We start from the raw sequence: 26,044 nt of genomic DNA, 5'->3' as shown, positions 1-26,044 counted from the left end.
TCCACTGCAGCCCCCTCGATGAGAATGGGGGCGTACTCGATTCTCCTTTTCCTGTAGTCCACAATCCTGTCCTTTGTCTTGATCACGTTGAGGGAGAGGTTGTTGTCCTGTCACCACATGTCCAGGTCTCTGACCTGCTCCCTATTGGCTGTCTCATCGTTGTCACTGTTGTGTCATCAGAAAACTTGATGATGGTGTTGGGAGCGTTCCTGGCAATGCAGTCATGAGTGAACAGGGAGTACAGGAGGGGACTGAGCATGCACCCCTGAGGGGGCCCCCGTGTTGAGGATCAGTGTGGAGGATGTGTTGTTGCCTACCCTTTCCACCTGGGGGCGGCCCGTCAGGAAGTCCAGGATCCAGTTGCGGAGGGTGTTGTTTAGTCCCAGGGTCCTTAGCTTAGTGATTAGCTTTGAGGGCACTATGGTGTTGAACACTGAGCTGAAGTCAATGAATAGCATTCTCACATGGGTGTTCCTTTTGTCCAGGTGAGAAATGACAGTGTTGAGTGCAATAGAGATTAGAGGTCGACCGATTATGATTTTTCAACGCCGATACCGATTATTGGAGGACCATAAGAGCCGATACCGATTAATCGGCCGATTTAAAAAATTAAAAAAAAAATATTATTTTTATTTGTAATAATGACAATTACAACAATACTGAATGAACACTTATTTAACTTAACATAATACATCAATAAAATCAATTTAGCCTCAAGTAAATAATGAAACATGTTCAATTTGGTTTAAATAATGCAAAAACAAAGTGTTGGAGAAGAAAGTAAAAGTGCAATATATGCCATGTAAGAAAGCTAACGTTTCAGTTCCTTGCTCAGAACATGAGAACATATGAAAGCTGGTGGTTCCTTTTAACATGAGTCTTCAATATTCCCAGTTAAGAAGTTTTAGGTTGTAGTTATTATAGGAATTATAGGACTATTTCCCTCTATACCATTTGTATTTCATTAACCTTTGACTATTGGATGTTCTTATAGGCACTTTAGTATTGCCAGTGTAACAGTATAGCTTCCGTCCCTCTCCTTGCTCCTCCATGGGCTCGAACCAGCAACACAACGACAATTAGCACGCGCTAACTAGCTAGCTATTTCACATCGGTTACACCAGCCTCATCTTGGGAGTTGATAGGCTTGAAGTCATAAACAGCGCAATGCTGGATGCACAACGAAGAGCTGCTGGCAAAACGCACGAAAGTGCTGTTTGAGTTAATGTTAACGCCAGCTGTATGTAATTCATGTCGTCGGTCAGCCACGACTCGGTGAAACGTAAGATAATGCAGTTTTTAATGTCACGTTGGTAGGATATATGTGATCGTAGTTCGTCTGTTGTTATTATGGATTGATTGTACGTTGGCTAATAGGACTGATGGTAAAAGTAGATTGCCATCTCGGCATTGGATCCTTACAAGGCACCCGGACCTTCATCCCTGATACCTCAGTCTCTGATACCTTCGTCTTTTTCTCCTGCGAATGACAGGGATGAGGGCCTTGTCGGTCGTCTCATGTAAATAATTCTCGTCTGACTCGCGAGCGTGCGTGCGTGTACTTGCGTGCATCGAGTCTTTGTAGTGCGGGCAGCGAGCACTAGTGGGTGACTCTCATGCTGGGCTGACTCAGTTGATCAGGGGTTCATTGACCCCTGTGCTGCTTGTTAGAGGTCTTCATGCATCTGTCATAGTGGATGATAAATAACCTAGCTATAGCATCTATCATAGTGGATGATAAATAACCTAGCTATAGCATCTATCATAGTGGATGATAAATAACCTAGCTATAGCATCTATCATAATGGATGATAAATAACCTAGCTATAGCATCTATCAAAGTGGATGATAAATAACCTAGCTATAGCATCTATCATAGTGGATGATAAATAACCTAGCTATAGCATCTATCATAGTGGATGATAAATAACCTAGCTATAGCATCTGTCATAGTGGATGATAAATAACCTAGCTATAGCATCTGTCATAGTGGATGATAAATAACCTAGCTATAACATCTATCATAGTGGATGATAAATAACCTAGCTATAGCATCTATCATAGTGGATGATAAATAACCCAGCTATAGCATCTATCATAGTGGATGATAAATAACCTAGCTATAGCATCTGTCATAGTGGATGATAAATAACCTAGTTATAGCATCTATCATAGTGGACGATAAATAACCTAGTTCTAGCATCTCTTGGTCTACTAGCGAGAGTTGGCTTGTTGGTTGGTTGTGGTCTCTCCCTCCCTCTTCCCTGCTCTCCGTGTCTCTCTCCCAGTACTGCCCCTCCCCCGCCTGCTAGAGCGGCACCTCTCTCTTCTATCTCTCTCTCTCTCTGCCTCTCTGCCTCTCTCTATCTCTTCTCTCGCTCTTTATCAGCTCTGGTTAGTAAAGTCGCTTAAAAAATTACTTTTCTGCTGCTTCCCTCACTCGGATCGGTCTGACTCTGACCAGGTCTATATGGGTCTCCATTTAAAACAATGTATGCATATCAAGCCCCAGGTCCATTTTGGACCTTTTTGGTCCCGTGAAGACGTTTCCGCGTGTGTGTATCAGAGCAGAGCTGTAGAATGTAATATTCAGCAGCCTGATGGTCTTCTTTCATAGCATCACGTTTGAAGATGAATTAGTAATGGCAGTGCAGTGGCCTCAGGGAGCCCACAGCGTGAGAAACCACCATATTGGTGGGTGAAATGTGTGTATTTGGGCAAGAGGATATGTGAGCGCATGTCTGTTTACCAATATTTTTGACGGGAGTGTATGTTTGTGTGCAATTGCAAAGGTGAGGACGTGTGTGCCTTCGCTCAACTCATTCGCACGGACGCATGTATGTATGCTCACTCGCGCACACACACTTGAGCACACATGCTTCGATTTACACACACACACACACCCACGCACTAACTCCCTAATCTGTCTAAGCCGCGTACCTAATCACATCCCTCAGCACAGTGTCATTCATAGATAGATCTGCAATTATTTCAAAATGCGCATGCACACACACACATGGTGTAAGCGGGTAGTGAGGACCAACAGCACAGTTTCAACCTGTTGTTGCCTAGTTGCATCATATCATACATTCCTGAAGGGGGGAGCAGGGGGGAGGCAAGAAAAGAGGGAAGAGAGATGGAAGCAAAGGGCCCCTAGAGAGGCCATGTGACCTCTTCATTTGCTCCATTTTTATCTCCGACCCTCTCCTCTATCCTTCTTTCTATCTCCAACCTTCTTTCTATCTACCTTCTTTCTATCTATCCCAACCCTATATCCTTCTTTCTATCTCTGACCCTCTATCCTTCTATCTATCTCTGACCCTCTATCCTTCTATCTATCCCTGACCTCTATCCTTCTATCTATCTCTGACCCGCTATCCTTCTATATATCTGTCCCCTATCCACTATCCTTCTAAATATCTATCTCTGACCCTCTATCCTCTATCCTTCTATATATCTGTCCCCTATTCTCTATCCTTCTATCTATCTATCTATCCCTTGCCCAGGAAATTGTCTAAAAGGGATTGAATTTGTTGGTAGGTTTCCAAACTGCATTCCTTCCGTCTATAGCATTTCTTAATGTTACTCAGTTCCTTTGGCTTTGATGCCTCATGATTGAGTATTGCTCTGTTCAAGTAGATTGTGATTTTGCTGTGGTCTGATAGGGGTGTCAGTGGGCTGACTGTGAATGCTCTGAGAGAGACTGGGTTAAGGTCAGTGATTAATTAACCTCTAGTGACTCCCCATCCCGGATCCGGGAGCGTAATCATCGTCTGACACTAATTAGCATAACGCAACGGACATAAATATTACTAGAAAATATTCCTGTTCATGAAAATGACAAGTGAAATATACTAAGACACAGCTTAGCCTTTTGTTAATCATCCTGTCATCTCAGATTTTCAAAATATGCTTTACAGCCAAAGCTAGACAAGCATTTGTGTAAGTTTATCGATAGCCTAGCATAGCATTTTGTCCAGCTAGCAGGTAACTTGGTCACGGAAATCAGAAAAGCAATCAAATTAAATCGTTTACCTTTGATGAGCTCCGGATGTTTTCACTCACGAGACTCCCAGTTAGATAGCCAATGTTCCTTTTTTCCAAAAATATTATTTTTGTAGGCGAAATAGCTCCGTTTGTTCTTCACGTTTGGCTGAGAAATCGACCGGAAATTACGGTCACGAAAACACCGAAAAATATTCCAAATTAGCTCCATAATATCGACAGAAACATGGCAAACGTTGTTTATAATCAATCTTCAAGGTGTTTTTCAAATATCTATTCAGTAATATATCCACCGGGACAATTGGTTTTTCAGTAGGACCGATTGGAATAATGGCTACCTCTGTATTTTACGCGAGAGTCACTCTGAGAGCCATCAGGTGACCACTTACACAATGTAGCCGCTTATGGGTATTCTTCAACATAAATGCGTAAAACTACGTCACAATGCTGTAGACACCTTGGGGAATACGTAGAAAAAGTAATCTGGTTGATAGCCCATTCACTGCTCAATAGGGACGCATTGGAACGCAGAGTTCCGGATTGGATTTTTCTCAGGCTTTCGCCTGCAATATCAGTTCTGTTATACTCACAGACAATATTTTTACAGTTTTGGAAACTTTAGAGTGTTTTCTATCCTAAGCTGTCAATTATATGCATATTCTAGCATCTTGTCCGAACAAAATATCATGTTTACTTTGGGTATGTTATTTTTCCAAAAATGAAAATACTGCCCCCTTGTCACAAAAGTTGTCTACAGTACTACTGTCAAGAGATGAGCTATAGGTGTACCTTGACAATGTACATACCCAGTGTGCGACAGAGCTGCAGGAGTTGTGACCCGTTTTTGTTGGTTATGTTGTCATAGTTGTGCCTAGGGGTCATATGGGGGAGGGAATGCTGTCATCTCCAGGCAGGTGTTTGTCCCCCTGTGTGCTGAAGGTGTCAGGTTCTTGTCCGGTTCTGGCATTTAGGTCGCCACAGACTAGTACATGTCCCTGGGCCTGGAAAGGATTGATTTCCCCCTCCAGGATGGAGAAGCCGTCTTCATTAAAGTATGGGGATTCTAGTGAGGGGATATAGGTAGCACACAGGAGGACATTTTTCTCTGTTAAGATCATTTCCTTTTGAATTTCTAGCCAAATGTAAAATGTTCCTGTTTTGATTAATTTAATGGCGTGAGTTAGGTCTGCTCTATACCAAATTAGCATACCCCCTGAGTCCCTTCCCTGTTTCACACCTGGTAGTTTGGTGGATGGAACAACCAGCTCTCTGTAACCTAGAGGGCAACCAGTGGGTCCGTCTCCTCTATACCAGGTTTCTTGCAGGATGCCAATGTCTGTATTACCGATTTCTTTGGTGAAGTCCAGGTTCCTGCTCTTTAGGCCAAAGGCAGATGACCTCAAACTTTGGATATTCCAGGATGATATAGTGAAGGCTTTGTGTTCCATGAAGTGTCCAATGTTGTTGGTCGTGTGGTTTGGCCTCAGGCCAGCAAGTGTGAGCAGAGCCTGCTGAGCATCTGGTACATGCCATTGGCTTGGGCGAGTGTGAGAGTGGGGGTTGGGCCTGTTTGCCCGCTCACTGCCTGGGCGTATGTGTGACTTCCATGTTGAGGCCCTCTTTGCAGAGGATGGGGTGGGCAGGAGGGGCATAGGTCTGATCTGAGGGGGCCTAAATGGGGTGTGGGCATGGTTGACGTGGGGGGGTGCTGATTGGTTGGGGTGGGCGTGTGGATGTGGCTGGGGGTGCTGTGGTCTGTATTAGAGGTCGACCGATTATGATTTTTCAATACCGATACCGATTATTGGAGGACCAAAAAAGCCGATGCCGATTAATCGGCCGATTTCTTTTATTTGTTTATTATTTTTAACTTAATATAATACATCAATAAAATCAATTTAGCCTCAAGGAAATAATGAAACATGTTCAATTTGGTTTAAATAATCCAAAAACAAAGTGTTGGAGAAGAAAGTAAAAGTGCAATATGTGCTATGTAAGAAAGCTAACGTTTCAGTTCCTTGCTCAGACCATGAGAACATATGAAAGCTTGTGGTTCCTTTTAACCTCAGTCTTCAATATTCCCAGGTAAGAAGTTTTAGGTTGTAGTTATTATAGGAATTATAGGACTATTTCCCTCTATACCATTTGTATTTCATTAACCTTTGACTATTGGATGTTCTTATAGGCACTTTAGTATTGCCAGTGTAACAGTATAGCTTCCGTCCCTCTCCTTGCTCCTCCCTGGGCTCGAACCAGCAACACAACGACAACAGCCACCATCGAAGCAGCGTTACAGAGCAGAGCAAGGGGAACATGCAGAGCAAGGGGAACAACTACTAGAAGGCTCAGAGCGAGTGACGTTTGAACCGCTATTAGTGCGCGCTAACTAGCTAGCCATTTCACTTCGGTTACACCAGCCTCATCTCGGGAGTTGATAGGCTTGAAGTCATAAACAGCGCAATGCTTGACGCAGAACGAAGAGCTGCTGGCAAAACGCACGAAAGTGCTGTTTGAATGAATGTTTACGCGCCTGCTTCTGCCTACCACCGCTCAGTCAGATACTTAGATATTTGTATGCTTGTATGCTCAGTCAGATTATATGCAACGCAGGACACGCTAGATAATATAATTTACCATTCCAGTGTTTTACTTGCTATATTGTATTTACCTTGCCACCATGGCCTTTTTTGCCTTTACCTCCCTTCTCACCTCATTTGCTCACATTGTATATAGACTTGTTTATACTGTATTATTGACTGTATGTTTGTTTTACTCCATGTGTAACTCTGTGTCGTTGTATCTGTCGAACTGCTTTGCTTTATCTTGGCCAGGTCGCAATTGTAAATGAGATCTTGTTCTCAACTTGCCTACCTGGTTAAATAAAGGTAAAATAAATAAATAAATAAAATCTAGTAATATCATCAACCATGTGTAGTTAACTAGTGATTATGACAAGGTGAAAATCTGTCGTTCTGCCCCTGAACAAGGCAGTTAACCCACCGTTCCTAGGCCGTCATTGAAAATAAGAATGTGTTCTTAACTGGCTTGCCTAGTTAAATAAAGGTATAAATTAAAAAATAAATTACCTGCTGTATTGTGGCAGGGTGGAAGTCTTTTCGTGGTAGCAGGGTGGAGATAACCACTTGTGCGTTGGGGGAAGTAGAAGAAGCTTTTCAATCTCTCCCTTCAGTGCTGTGGCCACCCTTTCCTGCTGTGCTCTCAGGTCATTTGTGCCTGTGTGTATTATTATGTGGCTAGGTGAACCTAGTTGGTCCTCAGACAGAAGATCTAGGGTGTTTGGAAGCAAATCTCTATCTCCGACCCTCCATCCTTCTATCTATCTCCGACCCTCCATCCTTCTATCTCCGACCCTCCATCCTTCTATCTATCTCCGACCCTCCATCCTTCTATCTCCGACCCTCCATCCTTCTATCTATCTCTGACCCTCTATCCTTCTATCTATCTCCGACCCTCCATCCTTCTATCTATCTCCGACCCTCCATCCTTCTATCTATCTCTGACCCTCTATCCTTCTATCTATCTCCGACCCTCTATCCTTCTATCTATCTCTGACCCTCTATCCTTCTATCTATCTCCGACCCTCTATCCTTCTATCTATCTCCGACCCTCTATCCTTCTATCTATCTCTGACCCTCTATCCTTCTATCTATCTCTGACCCTCTATTCTTCTATCTATCTCTGACCCTCTATCCTTCTATCTATCTCTGACCCTATATCCTTCTATCTATCTCTGACCCTCTATCCTTCTATCTATCTCCGACCCTCCATCCTTCTATCTATCTCTGACCCTCTATCCTTCTATCTATCTCTGACCCTCTATCCTTCTATCTATCTCCGACCCTCTATCCTTCTATCTATCTCCGACCCTCTATCCTTCTATCTATCTCCAACCCTCTATCCTTCTATCTATCTCTGACCCATCTCTCTCTCTCTCTCTGTTCATCTCTTTATTCTCTTAATTTCTCTTTTCTCTTTCTCATCTCTCTCACTCAACCTCTATTCTCTTCTCCCCCCCTCTCTCTCTGTTATTTTATCTGGTGTAAACTGTGTATTCAGATTGAGTGGTGTGGGGGGGGGGGGGGGGTGGAGATAGACTGGGATGATGCAATGAAGAGGGAGACACATACACACACACACACACACTTGAAATGCTTTATATGGATTTGGGGTAAATGGAAACAAAACATGGCTTACACACACACACACACTGTGTTTTCCCTGTTGGCATACGTCGGAAGGGTCAATGAAGGCTTGTAGTTTATCTATAGCTTACGGGTGTATTTATTGTTCTGTGTCTATAATTTTCTCCAGTCCAGCCAGAGACATGGCATCCAGAACACATGGAGAAATCTTGACCCTGAACTGTGATGAATCTTGACCCTGAACTGTGATAAATTGGCAGTAGTTCACCCATTACTAACATCAATGGTGGAACCAATTCATGTTTTTTTTTTTTAATGTTTCAACCGATGTTTATCACGGGTATTACGTAGCAATGATAATGTGTGTGAGAACTGAACTTTCGTTAAACACAATGATGGAATACCAAGAGTACAACACAATGTACAGTATTGTAGCTTACACATTAGAACCCCTGTAACCAGGCTTGTCATCCATTATTCACACCGTTTCCTACCAAATAGTCAGTGTCATCTGAGGTGTGGTATCCAGCTCAGAGAGGGTCTGCTGCGGCTCAGGAGAAATACCTCAACCACACTACAGTTAGTTAGCATGAGAACATCATGAACTGTCTGTCATTGTAGAGCTAGATAAGAAGTCAGGCAGGAAGCCAAGTCTGCATGTACCACACGGAACACACCATTGTTCCGAAGGTTCTACATAATCCGTGTCATTCCATGCCTTTCATGTGAAAAAGGAACAAATATGGCTATGCCTTTTTGAACAGTAGATTGTTTGATATGACACATTGTATCTGAAAACAATGAATACCTCTAAGATGAAGCTCATGAGAATTATGATGATGATCATTGTCTGTGACTCTCTCTGCCTGGCTACACTCGCTGTGTGTGTAGGGTTGAGCGGTATAGAGATGTTCATAGTGTTTCTGTACCATACCGAAGGGGCGCTATGTATACTGAACAAAAAATATAAAAGCAACAATTTCAAGGATTTGCCAGAGTTAATATAAGGAAATCAGGCAATTATAAATTAATTAATTAGGCCCTAATCTATGGATTTCACATGACTGGGAATACAGATATACATCTGTTGATTACAGATACACTGTATATACACAAGTATGTGTACACCCTTCAAATGAGTGGATTAGCCTATTTCAGCCACACACATTGCTGACAGGTGTATAAAATCAGGCACACAACCATGCAAACTCAATAGACAAACATTGGCAGTAGAATGGGCTTACTGAAGAGCTCAGTGACTTTCAACATGGCACTGTCATAGGATGCCACCTTTCCAGCAAGTCAGTATATCAAATTCCTGCCCTGCTAGCACTGCCCCGGTAAACTGCCCCGGTAAACTGCCCCGGTAAATTGTAAGTCATTTTATTGTGAAGTGGAAACATCTAGGAGCAACAACAGCTCAGCCGCGAGGTTGTAGGCTACACAAGATCACAGAACGGGACCACCGAGTGCTGATGGGCGCAGAAACGGTCTGTCTTCCAACTCACTACCGAGTTCCAAACTGCCTCTGGAAGCAACGTCAGGACAACAACTGTTTGTCTGGAGATTCATGAAGTGGGTTTGGAAACGCCGCCATTGGACTCTGGAGTAATGAATCACACTTCACCTGGATTTGACAGAAACCATGAGAATGCTACCTGCCCCAATGCATACTGCCAACTGTCAGATTTGGTGGAGGAGGAATAATGATCAAGGGCTATTTTTCATAGTTCGGGCTAGGCCTCTTAACGCTACAGCATACATTCTAGACGATTCTGGGCTTCCAACTTTGTGGCAACAGTTTGGGGAAGGCCATTTCCTGTTTCAGTATGACAATGCCCTTGTGCAAAAAGCGAGGTCCATACAGGAATGTTTTGCCGATCGGTGTGTAAGAACTTGACAGGCCTGCACAGAGCCCTGACCTCAACCCCATCGAACACCTTCGGGATGAATTGGAATGCTGACTGCGAGCCAGGCCTAATCGCCCAACATCAGTGCCTGACCTCACTAATGCTCTTGTGGCTGAAAGGAAGCAAGTCCCCTCAGCAATGTTCCAACATCTAGTGGAAAGCCTTCCCAGAAGAGTGGAGTCTGTTATAGCAGCAAAGGGGGGACCAACTCCATAATGATGCTCATAATTTTGGAATTGGATGTTTGATGAGCAGGTGTTTACATACATTTGGTCATGTAGTGTACCTTTAAAAAAAAAAAGTAGGGGCGTGAACCATTCAGTATCTGGTGTGACCACCTTTTGTCTCATGCATAAAGTTGATTAGGCTGTTGATTGTGACGTGGAATGTTTTCCCACTCCTCTTCAATGGCTGTGCAAAGTTGCTGGATATTGGTGGGAACTGGAACACGCTGTCATACACATCCCAAACATGCTCAATGGGTGACATCTGGTGAGTATGCAGGCCATGGAAGAACTGGGACATTTTCAGCTTCTAGGAATTGTGTACAGATCCTTGTGACATGGGGCCGTGAATTATCATGCTGAAACATGAGGTGAGGCCGGCGGATGAATGGCATGACAATGGGCCTCAGGATCTCGTCACAGTATCTCTGTGCATTCAAATTGCCATTGATAAAATGCAATTGTGTTCGTTGTCTGTAGCTTATGACTGGCCATAACCCCACTGCCACCATGGGGCACTCTGTTCACAATGCTGACATAAGCAAACCGCTCGCCCACACAACGCCTGCGGTTGTGAGGCCGGTTGGACATACTGCCAAATTCTCTAAAACAATGTTGGAAGCGCCTTATGGTAGTTTAAATTCTCTGGCAACAACTCTGGTGGACATTCCTGCAATCAGCATGCCAATTGCACGCTCCCTCAACTTGAGACATCTGTGTCATCATGTTGTGACAAAACAGCACATTTTAGTGGCCTTTATTGTCCCCTGCACAAGGTGCACCTATGGAATGATGCTTCTTGATGTGCCACACCTGTCAGGTGGATGGATTATATTGGCAAGCAGAAACGCTCGCTTACAGGGGTGCACAACATTTGAGAGAAGTAAGCTTTTTGTGAAAAATTCTGGTATTTTATTTCAGCTCATGGAACATGGGAACACTTTATATGTTGCGTTTATATTTTTTTTTCAGTGTGCACTTTTTTCTACGCACTAAACAATTTAGGCAACGGGAATCTTGATCCAGAAGGGGATTGAATGTCCCGGCTGTAACCAAAAAGCGTTATCTTGACATCTAGCCACTTACAGTGGCTTGCAACAGTAAATACCCCCTTTGGCATTTTTCCTATTTTGTTGCCCGGAATTAAAATTTATTTTTGGGGGGTGTTACGCACGCCTCTATGAAGAGGGAACGCAACACCCTGCTACAACTAAACTCTCCGTGAAGTGAAAAAGGTATGGACTGTAGGTGCGAGTAAGGATGACAACAGGCAGAATGTGGTACCGTTTACAAGGACTTTATTCCTTTACACGGTAATATGGGGAAAAGGGGCTGGACGGAACCAAAGCAAAGAAAGTAAATCTCAAAGCCCCCCCCTCTCCTATCTTACCTGCCTACCCACTACTTGCCTAATTTAGCACCACCTGGTGCCCTAACCAAAATACAGGGAGTGGTCCGCCCAGGTCTTACCTAGTGTACCTAGACAATGAATATACTACGGGTATATGTATGCCCGCGGGCCTCTTGCCTAAGCACTCCCAAGGTGCCTTCCCCTTCTCCCCTGGGAACAAATGAAACAGAATATTACACAATTTTACAAACAAACTAAGAAACAAAGTACATCAAATAAGCTCTGAGCAACAAACTCACAAAACATACCAACTTCCCAGCAATGAACTCCCAGCAAATCAACCTCCAGCAAAAATCTATCACAATCAATCACTCTGCAATGACCTCAGAGCAAATCTCTAGCAAAATCTCTCAGCAATCCCTACCTCCAAATCTCTCTATGCAATCCCTACCTCCAAAAATCTCTCTAGCAAAATCTCTTTCAGCAATCCCTACCTCCAAAATCTCTCTAGCAAAATCTCTCAGCAATCCCTACCTCCAAATCTCTCTATGCAATCCCTACCTCCAAAATCTCTCTAGCAAAATCTCTTTCAGCAATCCCTACCTCCAAAATCTCTCTCTCCTGAACAGAACACTGGCTTTTATATAGCTTCAGATTGAATGTAACTGGAGTAAGCTGTGTCTTGACGAGGGGGCGGGGTCAGCTCTCCAATTAGCCCTGGAGTCGACCAATCAGCTGCTTGAGGATTTCAGGAAGCCATTTCCTGAAATAAAACACATGCAAATACACAAACTACAACACATAAACTGGGGAACGTAACAGGGGGGTTGTGTAATTTGTTTTAAACAACATGTCTAGCCATTTGAAGATGCAAAAAATAAGACAAAGAAATAAGACGACAAAACAGAAAACTTGATTTTGTGTATGTCCATTACATGAAATCCAAATAAAATCCAATTAAATTACAAGTTGTAATGCAACAAAATAGGGAAAACGCAGAGGTGGGTGAATACTTTAGCAAGCCATTGTAGCTAGAAAGTTACCAAACCATTTAATGCATAGCTAGAGCCCTGAACGGGATATCATTTGATACATCTTAGATTTCTTATAGTTCTAGTTCATAAGCAGTATCGTAGCATGGACTCAGGCAGCCTCCGCATAAGTTATTCCCATCACTAAAAAAATACAAAAAATACTGTATATCTATATTTAATATTTTTTACGGTATTGGAAATCATATGATCAGTATTTGGAAATACTCCGGTATACGGTATAAACAGTATATCTCCCAGGCCTACGTGTGTGTGATCACGTGGCCCTCTCTATTCTCTCTCTGTGTGTTTGTGTGTGGAAGTGATGCACCAATGACTCACAGCGAGCGGCTGCAGCTGTCCTCTGTGTGTGTCCGTGTGTGTCCGTGTGTGTGTGTCCCCGTGTGTGTGCGTGGGTGTCCGTGTGTGTGTGTCCGTCCGTGTGTGTGTGTGTGTGTGTTTGTGCGTGTGTGTGTAAGTGTGTGTGTCCGTGTGTGTGTGTGTGTGTGTGTGTGTGTGTGTGTGTGTCCGTGTGTGTGTGTGTGTGTCCGTGTGTGTCCGTGTGTGTGTGTGTGTGTGTGTGAGAGAGTGATTTTCTGCATGGTTGAACAGCAGGACGAGATAGTGAGCATGACCGTCTCCTTTCCTTTCCTCTACCCTGCCAACTGTCCACGTGACCAACGCACATACGTTAAATGGTGATGAGTAGGATACGGTTGTAGACAGGGGTTGGTACCGAATCAGGTGTTTTGAACTGTGTGTATGTTTCTGCATGTTTATCCTGTAGGTCCTGGTTGGTAAATGTCATCTCGAAACGCTCTATTGTCCATTTAGTTGACAAGTCATGTTGTGAAGAGATCATATGAATACACCAAACTGATACACTACATGTCAGCTCTTTGTTGTGTGTTGGCCTTACTCCCTCTCAAACGTGTACGTTTGTGTTCCGTCCAGGTTGCTATGGTGAATGCTGGGCGCGTGGATGAGGAGGAGGAGCTGCAGTGAGGTGGAACACCGCGGTAACCACGGTACCGTCTAGCGCCCACCCACCATGCCCTCGTCCACGCGGAAGGGTGTGCCAAAGGACCCGGAACAGGCCGACCTCTTCTTCAAAGATGACCCAGAGGAAGTCTTCTGTGACCTCCATGAGATCGGCCATGGCAGCTTCGGGGCCGTCTACTTTGTACGTGAACTGAGATCCTGACGTATACAGGTTCTGGGTGGGAGACGTGCACATCAACTTAGCTCTAGTGCCGCTCCAGTTAGGAGGCTAGTAGTGATAAAGTAATAGTAGGGGTTATACTCTTGAAAGAGTAGCATTGGCTCTACTATTACACAGAACTAGCTGGCATGGCTAGAGTATACTCTATTCATTTTGTGGTTGATGTTAGTCTGTGGCTATGTCAGAGTCCAGGGACAAGATCACACACTTTCTCAAGGTTGTCTGATATTAACTCTCTGCTGCCATTTCCGTTAAGTTTCTATTCTGCGTTTCTTTATCTGGTTGTCACTAATGACACAAAGCCTTTGATTCTAAAGCAACGCCGGGAGAGAGAGGACGAGTCTGCCAGCACCAATCCCTCCATCCTTCTCCTCCTCATCCTCATCCCTTCCCTCTACCCCTCTCCTCCCTTCTCTCTACCCCCTTCCCACTATCCCTCTCCTCCCTTCTCTCCTCCCTTCTCCCTCCTCCCTTCCCTCTACCCCTCTCCTCCCTTCTCTCTATCCCTCTCCTCCCTTCTCTCTCCCCCTTCTCTCTATCCCTCTCCTCCCTTCTCTCTACACCCTTCCTTCTACCCCTCTCCTCCCTTCTCTCTCCCCCTTCCCTCTATCCCTCTCCTCCCTTCTCTCACCTCCCTTCCCTCTACCCCTCTCCTCCCTTCTCTCTACCCCTCTCCTCCCTTCTCTCTCCTCCCTTCCCTCTACCCCTCTCTCTCCTCCCTTCCCTCTACCCCTCTCCTCCCCTCAAATCCTCTACTCCCTTCCATCTACCCCTCTCCTCCCTTCCCTCTACCCCTCTCCTCCCTTTTCTCTTCTCAACCCTCCATTCACCTCTCCTCTTCCAACTCCTCCTCCATTCACCTCCCCATCCCTCTCCTACTATCTCCTTCGCATCCCTCTCCTCTCCTATCCTCCCCTCCCTCAGCCTCTCCAGATTCAAGGCTGGTGGAGAAAAGGCATACTCTGAAGCCTTTCCTTCTAAGACAGCTGTTTTGTGGGTTATGTGGCGAGGACATCTGCCGATGGATGGGTGGATAGATAGTAGGCCATTACTACTACATAGAATCCAGTCATTTTCACACAAGGCTACAGGACTCAATGTCAGCCTAGCAGTCTGGCTGATATGGCTTACTATAGAGTCCTGGTGCTTTTTTATTGTCCCCCTTGACACTGTTCTTTTGATAGTAGTGCAGGATATTTTACTGGACCTGGGTTGGCAGGCATTACTGCTCTTCTGAGTCCAGTCATCGACCAGACAAGGCTACAGAAATAGAATTACAACAATGTACTGTTATTTTAAAGCGGCAATCTGAGATTTGAAAAACAACAGAGGTCAATGGCTATGTATCATTCATTTAAAAGTCCAGAAATGCATGTGTCAATCCCAGATTAACCCTTTTAAGTGTTCCAGTCAAACTGCCGTAGTCTAAATATATTTTTTTATCCTGTTCTAGTAATTACATTTTTATGGCAAAAGGACCATGTCACCGAACCCCACTGCGTGAGGATGAGTTGGTCAGTCTGTCTAGCTGATATGGCTGGCTATGATGAAATCCTTGTGCCTTTATTGTGGTCATTGACACACTTCTCTACCCAGCTGCCTGTGATCCACAATAATAGTTTATTATTTATTTCGTTTATTAACTTCAATGTCTTAAAACAGATATTCAGACCCCTTGACCTGTTCCACGTTTTTGTTACATTAGTCTTATTCTAAAATGGATTTTAAAAAATCCTCATCAATCTACACACAATACCCCATAAAGACAAAGCAAAAACTGTTTTTGCTAATTTATTAAAAATTAAAAACGTAAATATCACATTTACGTACGTTTTCAGACCATTTACTCAGTACTTTGTTGAAGCACATTTGGCAGTCTTCTTGGATATGATGCTAAAGCTTGGCACACCTGTATTTGGGGAGTTTAAATATTATGGGGTATATTCTGTGTAGATTGCTGACTATTTAAAAAAAAAAAAATCCAGTTAAGAATAAAGCTGTAACTTAACAACATGTGGAAAAGTCAAGGGGTCTGAATACTTTCCAAAGGCACTGTATGTAGAAAATCTATGAGAACTAACAATCACCAAAATAAGAGCTAGACAGTCAAGGAGAATTGCAAAGTCCAAAAACAATGAATATAGCAGTATATACACTACCGTTCAAAAGTTTGGGGTCACTTAGAAATGTCCTTGTTTTTTAAATAAAAACAAGTTTTTAGTTGGTCCATTAATTTTTTTTACATTTTACCTTTATTTAACTAGGCAAGTCAGTTAAGAACACATTCTTATTTTCAATGACGGCCTAGGAACAGTGGGTTAACTGCCTGTTCAGGGGCAGAACAACAGATTTGTACCTTCTCAGCTCGGGGATTTGAACTTGCAACCTTCCGGTTACTAGTCCAACGCTCTAACCACTAGGCTACCCGGCTATACAGTGTAGACAATGTTAATGTTATAAACGACTATTGTAGCTGGAAACGGCAGATTTTTTATGAAATTTCTACATAGGCGTACAGAGGCCCATTATCAGCAACCATCTCTCCTGTGTTACAATGGCACGTTGTGTTAGCTAATCCAAGTTTATCATTTTAAAAAGCTAATTGATCATTAGAAAAACCTTTTGCATTTATGTTAGCACAGCTGAAAACTGTTGTCTGATTAAAGAAGCAATAAAACTGGTCTTCTTTAGACTAGTTGAGTATCTGGAGCATCAGCATTTGTTGGTTCGATTACAGGCTCAAAATGGCCAGAAACAAAGGACTTTCTTCTGAAACTCTTCAGTCTATTCTGTTGTGAGAAATGAAGGCTATTCCATGCGAGAAATTGCCAAGAAACGGAAGATCTCGTACAACGCTGTGTACTAATCCCTTCACAGAACAGTGCAAACTGTCTCTAACCAGAATAGAAAGAGGAGTGAGAGGCCCCGGTGCACAACTGAGCAAGAGGACAAGTACATTAGTGTCTAGTTTGAGAAAGTCCTCAACTGGCAGCTTTATTAAATAGTAGATATTCCATAAAAAATCTGCCGTTTCCAGCTACAATAGTCATTTACAACATTAACAATGTCTACACTGTATTTCGGATCAATTTGATGTTATTTTAATGGACAAAAAAATCTGCTTTTCTTTCAAAACAAGGACATTTCTAAGTGACCCCAAACTTTTGAACGGTAGTGTCATTTAATCTAATGTTTGAGAAAAATAACAGCATTAGCCATGGCAAAATGCACAGGAAATTATCTTTAAAACTGCAAACATTTCTCTCAGCTCCATGGAGAAATGTGTAGAATTGCAGGAATTTGGCTTAAATTCAAATATTTCTCTACACCGCCAAGAGGGGGGCCTCTAAAATGTTCTCTAAAATTCAGCCATTTCTAGGGGCAGAGACTGTAATGACGCTCTTACTGTGTGTAGATGGGCCACCAGCAGGTTAAGTACTGTACCTAACTTCTAGCTGAAGAACAGCCTGTTTCCTCTATGCTCATATCTCAACTCGAGGGAGTTTCCTGTGATGTTAAAATCTGTACTTTCATATTTGTTCAGTAACTCCTTAAGTGGAGATGTCAATGAAGAGAGACAGTTGATTACTGTTTCCAGTTTGCTCTCATTTGACCCAGAGTCATCAGTCAGTTTGTTAGGTACACCCATCTAGTACCTGATCGGACCCCCTTTTTCCTCCAGAACAGCCTGAATTCTTTGGGGCGTGGAAACATTGCTCAAATGGTATCCAGGGACCTAACTTGTGCAAGGAAAACACTCCCCACACCATTACACCATCAATACCAGCATCTATTGTTGACACCAGGCAGGATGGGGCCATGGACTCATGCTGCTTATGCCAAATCTTGACTCTGCCATCAGCATGACGCAACAAGCACCAGGCAATGTTTTTCCTCTTTTCAATTGTCCAGTGTTGGTGATCATGTGTCCATGGAGCTGCTTCTTCTTGTTTTTAGCTGATATGAATAAAACCAGGTGTGGTTGTCCTGTGCAATAGCCCATCCGTGACAAGGACCGACGAGTAATGTGTTTCCGAGATGCCGTTTTGCACACCACTGTTGTACTGTGCTGTGATTGACCGGTTTGTGGCTGTTAGCTTGCACGATTCTTCCCATTCTCCTTCAACCTCCATCAAGCAGCTGTTTTGTCCCACAGGACTGCCGCTGACTGGATGTTTTTTGTTTTGTCACTCCATTCTCAGTAGATCCTAGACACTGTGGAAAAGCACAGGAGGCTACTGGCACTGGTGTGTCTGGCACCAACCATCATACCACGCACAAAGTCACTTAGTTCACTCATTTTTCCCATGTTAACTTTCAGTCAAACAGTTACTGATTGCCTGTCTACTTGCTTTATGTAGCAAGCCATGGTCATGTGACTGTCTTTAGGCGCAAACCATTTTTTTTAATGGGGGTGGTGTACCTAATAAACTGGCTTCTAACTGTATAAAGATGTATCACTATAATTTGACCCATTTGTACCAGCTTTTAGACTCCAACTGGATGCTAGCCAGCTGTCTATGTTTCAGATACTTATTGAATTGAATGTCAAGTGCTCCACTTGGGTTTGCAAATGAATTGACTCTGGCAAGGACTATTCACTTACTAGTAGTAATTTACTAAATGTGAACTGCAGCACAATCTGGTTAACAAATGATGGTCGTTCCTAGTGGGTTTTAGTACTGATGACGGCTCTATAAAAGATGAGCCCATATCCTGTATTCATACCACTGTGGTGTATTTATATAGAGATGCCTGTTCTCACATCCACCCTCCCATCTCTCTCTCTCTCCTCTCTCTTCTCTCTCTCTCTCCTCTCCTCTCTTCTCACTCTCTCTCTCCTCTCTTCTCACTCTCTCTCTCTCCTCTCTCCTCTCTTCTCACTCTCTCTCCTCTCTCTCCCCTCTCTCCTCTCTCTCCTCTCTCTCTCTCTGTCTCTCTCTCTCTGTCTCTCTCTCTCTCTCTGTCTCTCTCTCTCTCTCTCTGTCTCTCTCTCTCTCTCTCCCTCTCTCTCTCTCTCTCTCCCGTCTCTCTCTCTCCGTCTCGTTCTCACTCACACCCCCCATCTCTCTCTCTCTCTGTCTCGTTCTCACTCACACCCCCCATCTCTCTCTCTCTGTCTCGTTCTCACTCACACCCTCCCGTCTCTCTCTCTCTGTCTCGTTCTCACTCACACCCCCCATCTTTCTCTGTCTCGTTCTCACTCACACCCCCCATCTCTCTCTCTCTCTGTCTCATTCTCACTCACACCCTCCCTTGTCTCTCTCCTACAGGCCAGAAACTCCTACTCCAAAGAGGTGGTGGCCATCAAGAAGATGTCCTACAATGGCAAACAGACCACCGAGGTGAGAGGACAACTCCAGCACACATTAAAGTCACTCACTGACTGCTATACTGGCTAAACCAACCAGCCAACTCACTCTGAAGTCACTCATTGACTGCTATACTGGCCAAACCGAGTCACTCAGTATGTCCACTATAACAGTCACACCTAAGGTTAACCTGTAGTGACGCCCAGCCCGTGAACGGGACCGTTATCATCATCTGACACTAATTAGCATAACGCAACGGACATAAATCTTCCTAGAAAATCTTCCTATTCATGAAAATCACAAGTTAAATATATTGGAACACAGCTTAGCCTTTTGTTAATCACCCTGTCATCTCAGATTTTCAAAATATGCTTTACAGCCAACACTAGACAAGCATTTGTGTAAGTTTATCATAGCCTAGCATAGCATTATGCCTTGCTAGCAGCAGGCAAACTTGTCACAGAAATCAGAAAAGCAATCAAATTAAATCGTTTACCTTTGATGAACTTTGGATGTTTTCACTCACGAGACTCCCAGGTAGACAGCCAAAGTTCATTTTTTCCCAAAATGTTTTTTTTGTAGGCAAAATAGCTCCGTTTGTTCTTCACGTTTGGCTGAGAAATCGCCCGGAAATTGAGGTCACCACAACGCCGAAAAATATTCAAAATTAGTCATTGGAACGCAGCGCTTTCAAAACCTTCTCAGGCTTTCGCCTGCAACATCAGTTCTTTTATACTCACAGAAAATATCTTTACAGTTTTGGAAACATTAGTGTTTTCTATCCAAAGCTGTCAATTATATGCATATTCTAGCATCTTTTCCTGACAAAATATCCCGTTTAAAACGGGATATGAAAATACTGCCCCCTAACACCAAGAGGTTAAACATTCCTTGGCCAGCTCTCACTCGCTCAGAAGTCACTCGGACCACAGATGGTCACATCTCACTTTAAACTCAAACTAGAATGGTCATGCCTCAGGCTTTGAAACGGTACTAACTTACTTGGAACTCATTCCCACTGTCTGCTTTATCAGTCACACCTCAGTCCTTGAAACAGAGGTTCAACTTTCCATGGACAACACTCCTTCCCTATGGACACAACACACTCCTTCCCCATGGACATTAGGATGGTCACAACTCACTATCTTTGAACTCACAACCTGGCCTTTCGAACGGTCACATATCAGGCATTGTAACAGAGGTTCAACATTCCCTGTGATCCACAAGGCCTTGTGTTGACATTTTTGTTAGGATTGGGGTCAAAGGTTAGGTTCAAACTCCTCTCTTGTGTAATTGTAACTGACCTATCCATAAACTCTCTCTCTCACTCTCCTTCCTTTTCTCTTCAGAAATGGCAGGACATCATCAAGGAGGTCAAGTTTTTGGAGCAGCTGCACCACCCAAACACCATTGAGTATAAAGGCTGCTACTTGAAAGATAACACTGCCTGGGTCAGTGGACTGTGGCAGAGCTGCATCAATTTCAATTCAATTATAAAGGCTTTATTGGCATGGGAAACATATGTTTACATTTCCAAAGCAAGTGAAATAGATAATAAACAACAAAATTGAACAGTAAACATTGCACTCACAAAATAGAGACATTTCAAATGTCATATTATGTCTCTATACAGTGTTGTAACAATGTGCAAATGGTTAAAGTACAAAGGGAAAATAAATAAACATAAATATGGGTTGTATTTACAATGGTGTTTGTTCTTCACCGATTGGCCTTTTCTTGTGGCAATAGGTCACCAATCTTGCTGCTGTGATCTCACACTGTGGTATTTCACCCAGTAGATATGGGAGTTTATCAAAATTGGATTTGCTTTCAAATTCTTTCTGGGTCTGTGTTGTCTGAGTGAAATATGTGTCTTTAATATGGTCATACATTGGGCAGGAGGTTAGGAAGTGCAGCTCAGTTTCCACCTCATTTTGTGGGCAGGCTCTCTCTCTTTCTCTCCACCATTCTTTCACACATTGTCTCTCTTCACTCTTTCAATTTTATGTTATAAACTTCTGACCTCTGACCTTTCTCTCTGTCTCTTCCAGCTGGTGATGGAGTACTGCCTAGGCTCCGCATCAGATTTACTAGAGGGTGAGTAGTGCACACACACACAGCTCATCCAAAGAACATTTTTGGCTACAAAATCCAAACACAACGAAAATAGCTGGATGCTTTTGGAGCATGTGCTCAATGAATCTATTAACCTGTTGTAACTACCCATCCAGTGTCCGGGATCGTTGTCATTATCTGACACTAATTAGCATAACGCAACATAAATATTACTAGAAAATATTCCTATTAATGAAATCACAAGTGAAATATATTGAAACACAGCTTAGCCTTTTGTTAATCACCTTGTCATCTCAGATTTAGAAAATATGCTTTACAGCCAAAGCAAGACAAGCATTTTGTGTAAGTTTATCGATAGCCTAGCATAGCATTATGTCCAGCTAGCAGTAGGCAACTTGGTCACGAAAATTAGAAAAGCAATCAAATTAAATTGTTTACTTTTGATGAGCTTCGGATGTTTTCACTCACGAGACTCCCAGTTAGATAGCAAATGTTCCTTTTTTCCAAAAATATTATTTTTGTAGGCGAAATAGCTCCGTTTGTTCTTCACGTTTGGCTGAGAAATCAACCTGAAATTGCGGTCACGAAAACGCTGAATATTCCAAATTAGCTCCATAATATCGACAGAAACATGGCAAACGTTGTTTATAATCAATCCTCAAGGTGTTTTTCAAATATCCATTTGATAATATATCCACCGGGACAATTGGCTTTTCCGAGAGGAAAAATGCCTACCTCTGTATTTTACGCAAGAATCACTCTGCCATATAATCGCTTGCGCTCATTCTTCAACATAAATGCGTGAAACTACGTCAAAATGCTGTAGACACCTTGGGGAATACGTAGAAAAAGTAATCTGGTTGATAGCCCATTCACTGCTCAATAGGGACGCAATGGAACGCAGAGCTTTCAAAACATGAGTCACTTCCGGATTGGATTTTTCTCAGGCTTTCGCCTGGAATATCAGTTCTGTTATACTCACAGACAATATTTTTACAGTTTTGGAAACTTTAAGGTGTTTTCTATCCCAAGCTGTCAATTATATGCATATTCTAGCATTTTGTCCTGACAAAATAGCCCGTTTACTCTGGGAATGTTATTTTTCCAAAAATGAAAATACTGCCCCCTAGTTACAAGAAGTTTAATGATTCAACATTCATGGTTAGAGATGAGCCTTTTCTCTAACCTCTCCACTCAATATTCCACTATGAATGTTCCTGTTCAGTCTCCCAACATTCCTGACCTTGCTCCGACTCGTGTGTGTGTGTGTGTGTGTGTGTGTGTGTGTGTGTGTGTGTGTGTGTGTGTGTGTGTGTGTGTGTGTGTGTGTGTGTGTGTGTGTGTGTGTGTGTGTGTATATAATTAATGTCCCTTTTTCAGGACCCTGTCTTTAAAAGATAATTCATAAAAATCCAAATAACTTCACAGATCTTCATTGTAAAGGGTTTAACCTTTCTAGCGCATGCGGAACCCCTCGACAACATTCCCCTGAAAAGGCAGCGCAAAAATATTTTTACGAAATATGTAACTTTCACACATTAACAAGTCCAATACAGCAAATGAAAGATGAACTTCTTGTTAATCTACCCATCGTGTACGATTTCAAAAATGCTTTACAGCGAAAGCACAACATATGATTATGTTAGATCACCGCCAAGTCAAAAAAACACACAGCCATTTTTCCGGTCACAAAAAGCAGAAATATAGATCAAATTAATCACTAACCTTTGATGATCTTCATCAGATGACACTCATAGGACATCATGTTACACAATACATGTATGTTTTATTCGATAATGTGCATATTTATATCCAAAAATCTCAGTTTACATTGGCACGTTACGTGCAATAATGTTTTGATTCCAAAACATCCGGTGATTTTGCAGAAATACTCATAATAAACATTGATAAAAGAAACAAGTGTTATTCATAGAATTAAAGATAGACTTCTCCTTAATGCAACCGCTGTGTCAGATTTCAAAAGAACTTTACGGAAAAAGCATAATCTGACAACGGCGCTCAGAGCCCAATCCAGCCAGAAAAATATCTGCCAATTTGGAGTCAACAGAAGTTAGAAATAACACAATAAATATTCACTTACCTTTGATGATCTTCATCAGAAGGCACTCCCAGGAATCCCAGTTTGACAATAAATGACTGATTTGTTCCATAAAGTTCCATAAAGTCCATCATTTATGTCACAATAGCCACTTGTTGTTAGCATGTTCAGCCCAGTAATCCATCTTCATGAGGCTTGAGCACTTCGTCCAGACAAAAACTCGAAAAGTTCCATTACAGGTCGTAGAAACAAGTTAAATGATGTATGGAATCAATCTTTAGGATGTTTTTAACATAAAACATCAATAATGTTCCAACCGGAGAATTCCTATGTCTGAAGAAAAGCACTGGAACGAGAGTTAACTCTGTCGGGAGCTCACGTCACTGAGACACTCTGCCAGACCACTGACTCAAACAGCTCTCATGAGCCCCTGCTTTATAGTATAATCCTCAAATCAGTTTCTAAAGACGGTTGACATCTAATGGAAGCCGTAGGAAGTGCAACATAACCAATATCCCACTGTATCTTCAATAGGGGCTGAGTTGAAAAACTACAAACCTCAGATATCCCACTTCTCAGTTTTTCGCCTGCCATATGAGTTCTGTTATACTCACAGACATCATTCAAACAGTTTTAGAAACTTCAGAGTGGTTTCTATCCAATACTAATAATAGATTTGCATATATTAGCATCTGGGACAGAGTAGGAGGCAGTTTACTCTGGGCACGCTATTCATCCAAAAGTGAAAATGCTGCCCCCTATCCCAAAAAGGTTAAACACTGTTTCCCATACTTGTTCAATGAACCATAAACAATTAATGAACATGCACCTGTGGAACAGTCGTTAAGAAACTAACAGCTTACAGACGGTAGTCAATTAAGGTCACAGTTATGAAAACTTAGGACACTAAAAAGGCCTTTCTACTGACTCTAAAAAACACCAAAAGAAAGATGCCCAGGGTCCCTTCTCATCTGCGTGAACATGCCTTAGGCATGCTGCAAGGAGGCATGCAGATTTTGCCAGGGCAATAAATTGCAATGTCCGTACTGTGAGACACCTAAGACAGCACTACAGGAAGACAGGGCGGACAGCTGATTGTCCTGGCAGTGGCAGACCATATGTAACAACACCTGCACAGGATCGGTACATCCAAACATTACACCTGCGGGACAGGCACAGGATGGCAACAACAACTGCCCGAGTTACATCAGGAACGCACAATCCCTCCATCAGTGCTCAGACTCTCTGCAATAGGCTGAGAGAAGCTGGACTGAGGGCTTTTAGGCCTGTTGTAAGGCAGGTCCTCACCAGACATCACCGGCAACAACGTCAGTGCTCTTCACTGACAAGTCGTGGTTTTGTCTCACCTGGGTGATGGTCGGATTCACGTTTATCTTACAAGGAATGAGCGTTACACCAAGGCCTGTACTCTGGAGGGGGATCGATTTGTAGGTGGAGGGTCCGTCATGGTCTGGGGGCGGTGTGTCACTGCATCATCGGACTGAGCTTGTTGTCATTGCAGGCAATCTCAACGCTGTGCGTTACAGGGAAGACATCCTCCTCCCTCGTGTGGTACCCTTCCTGACGGCTCATCCTGACATAACCCTCCAGCATGACAATGCCACCAGCCATACTGCTAATTCTGTGCGGAATTTCCTGCAATACAGGAATGTCAGTGTTCTGCCATGGCCAGCAAAGAGCCCGGATCTCAATCCCATTGAGCACATCTGGGACCTGTTGGATCGGAGGGGGAGGGCTAGGGCCGTTCCCTCAAGAAATGTCCAGGAACTTGCAGGTGCCTTGGTGGAAGAGTGGGGTAACATCTCACAGCAAGAACTGGCAAATCTGGTCCAATCCATGAGGAGGAGATGCATTGCAGTACTTAATGCAGCTGGTGGCCACACCAGATACTGACTAACACTTTAGATTTTGAATCCTTCTTTGTTCAGGGACATATTATTCCATTTCTGTTAGTCACATGTCTGTGGAACTTGTTCAGTTTGTCTGTTGTTGAATCTTGTTATGTTCATACAAATATTTACACATGTTAAGTTTGCTGAAAATAAACACAGTTGACAGTGAGAGGACGTTTTTGCTGAGTTTATATATACAGTGCCTTGCGAAAGTATTCGGCCCCCTTGAACTTTGTGACCTTTTGCCACATTTCAGGCTTCAAACATAAAGATATAAAACTGTATTTTTTTGTGAAGAATCAACAACAAGTGGGACACAATCATGAAGTGGAACGACATTTATTGGATATTTCAAACTTTTTTAACAAATCAAAAACTGAAAAATTGGGCGTGCAAAATTATTCAGCCCCCTTAAGTTAATACTTTGTAGCGCCACCTTTTGCTGTGATTACAGCTGTAAGTCGCTTGGGGTATGTCTCTATCAGTTTTGCACATCGAGAGACTGAAATTTTTTCCCATTCCTCCTTGCAAAACAGATCGAGCTCAGTGAGGTTGGATGGAGAGCATTTGTGAACATGTCACGTTCTGACCATCGTTCGTGTGTGTTTTCCTTGTTTTAGTGTTGGTCAGGACGTGAACTGGGTGGGCATTCTATGTTGGATGTCTTGTTTGTCTATTTCTATGTCCGGCCTGATATGGTTCTCAATCAGAGGCAGGTGTTAGTCATTGTCTCTGATTGGGAACCATATTTAGGTAGCCTGGGTTTCACTGTGTGTTT

At 43.0% G+C, this 26,044-nt stretch overlaps 1 protein-coding gene across 2 annotated transcripts in view; it reads left to right on the top strand.

The window, feature by feature from the left end:
- The window catches only part of LOC110535115 (serine/threonine-protein kinase TAO3), a 160,073-nt gene that overhangs the window by 75,787 nt on the left and 58,242 nt on the right, over positions 1 to 26,044 (top strand). For both annotated transcript variants that reach the window (XM_036936323.2, XM_036936324.2), the window contains exons 3-6: positions 13,639 to 13,867; positions 19,180 to 19,251; positions 20,568 to 20,669; positions 21,270 to 21,315. In XM_036936323.2, the coding sequence (XP_036792218.2) occupies positions 13,736 to 13,867; positions 19,180 to 19,251; positions 20,568 to 20,669; positions 21,270 to 21,315 (352 nt within the window). In that variant the 5' untranslated portion in view covers positions 13,639 to 13,735. The remainder of the gene's footprint in view (positions 1 to 13,638; positions 13,868 to 19,179; positions 19,252 to 20,567; positions 20,670 to 21,269; positions 21,316 to 26,044) is intronic.

Source organism: Oncorhynchus mykiss, chromosome 11 (assembly GCF_057628025.1).
Source record: "Oncorhynchus mykiss isolate SJ-2025 chromosome 11, ASM5762802v1, whole genome shotgun sequence".
Taxonomy (NCBI): Eukaryota; Metazoa; Chordata; class Actinopteri; order Salmoniformes; family Salmonidae; genus Oncorhynchus; species Oncorhynchus mykiss.
Note: the sequence above shows the minus strand (reverse complement) of the source record. Positions and strands in the feature narration are given on the sequence as shown.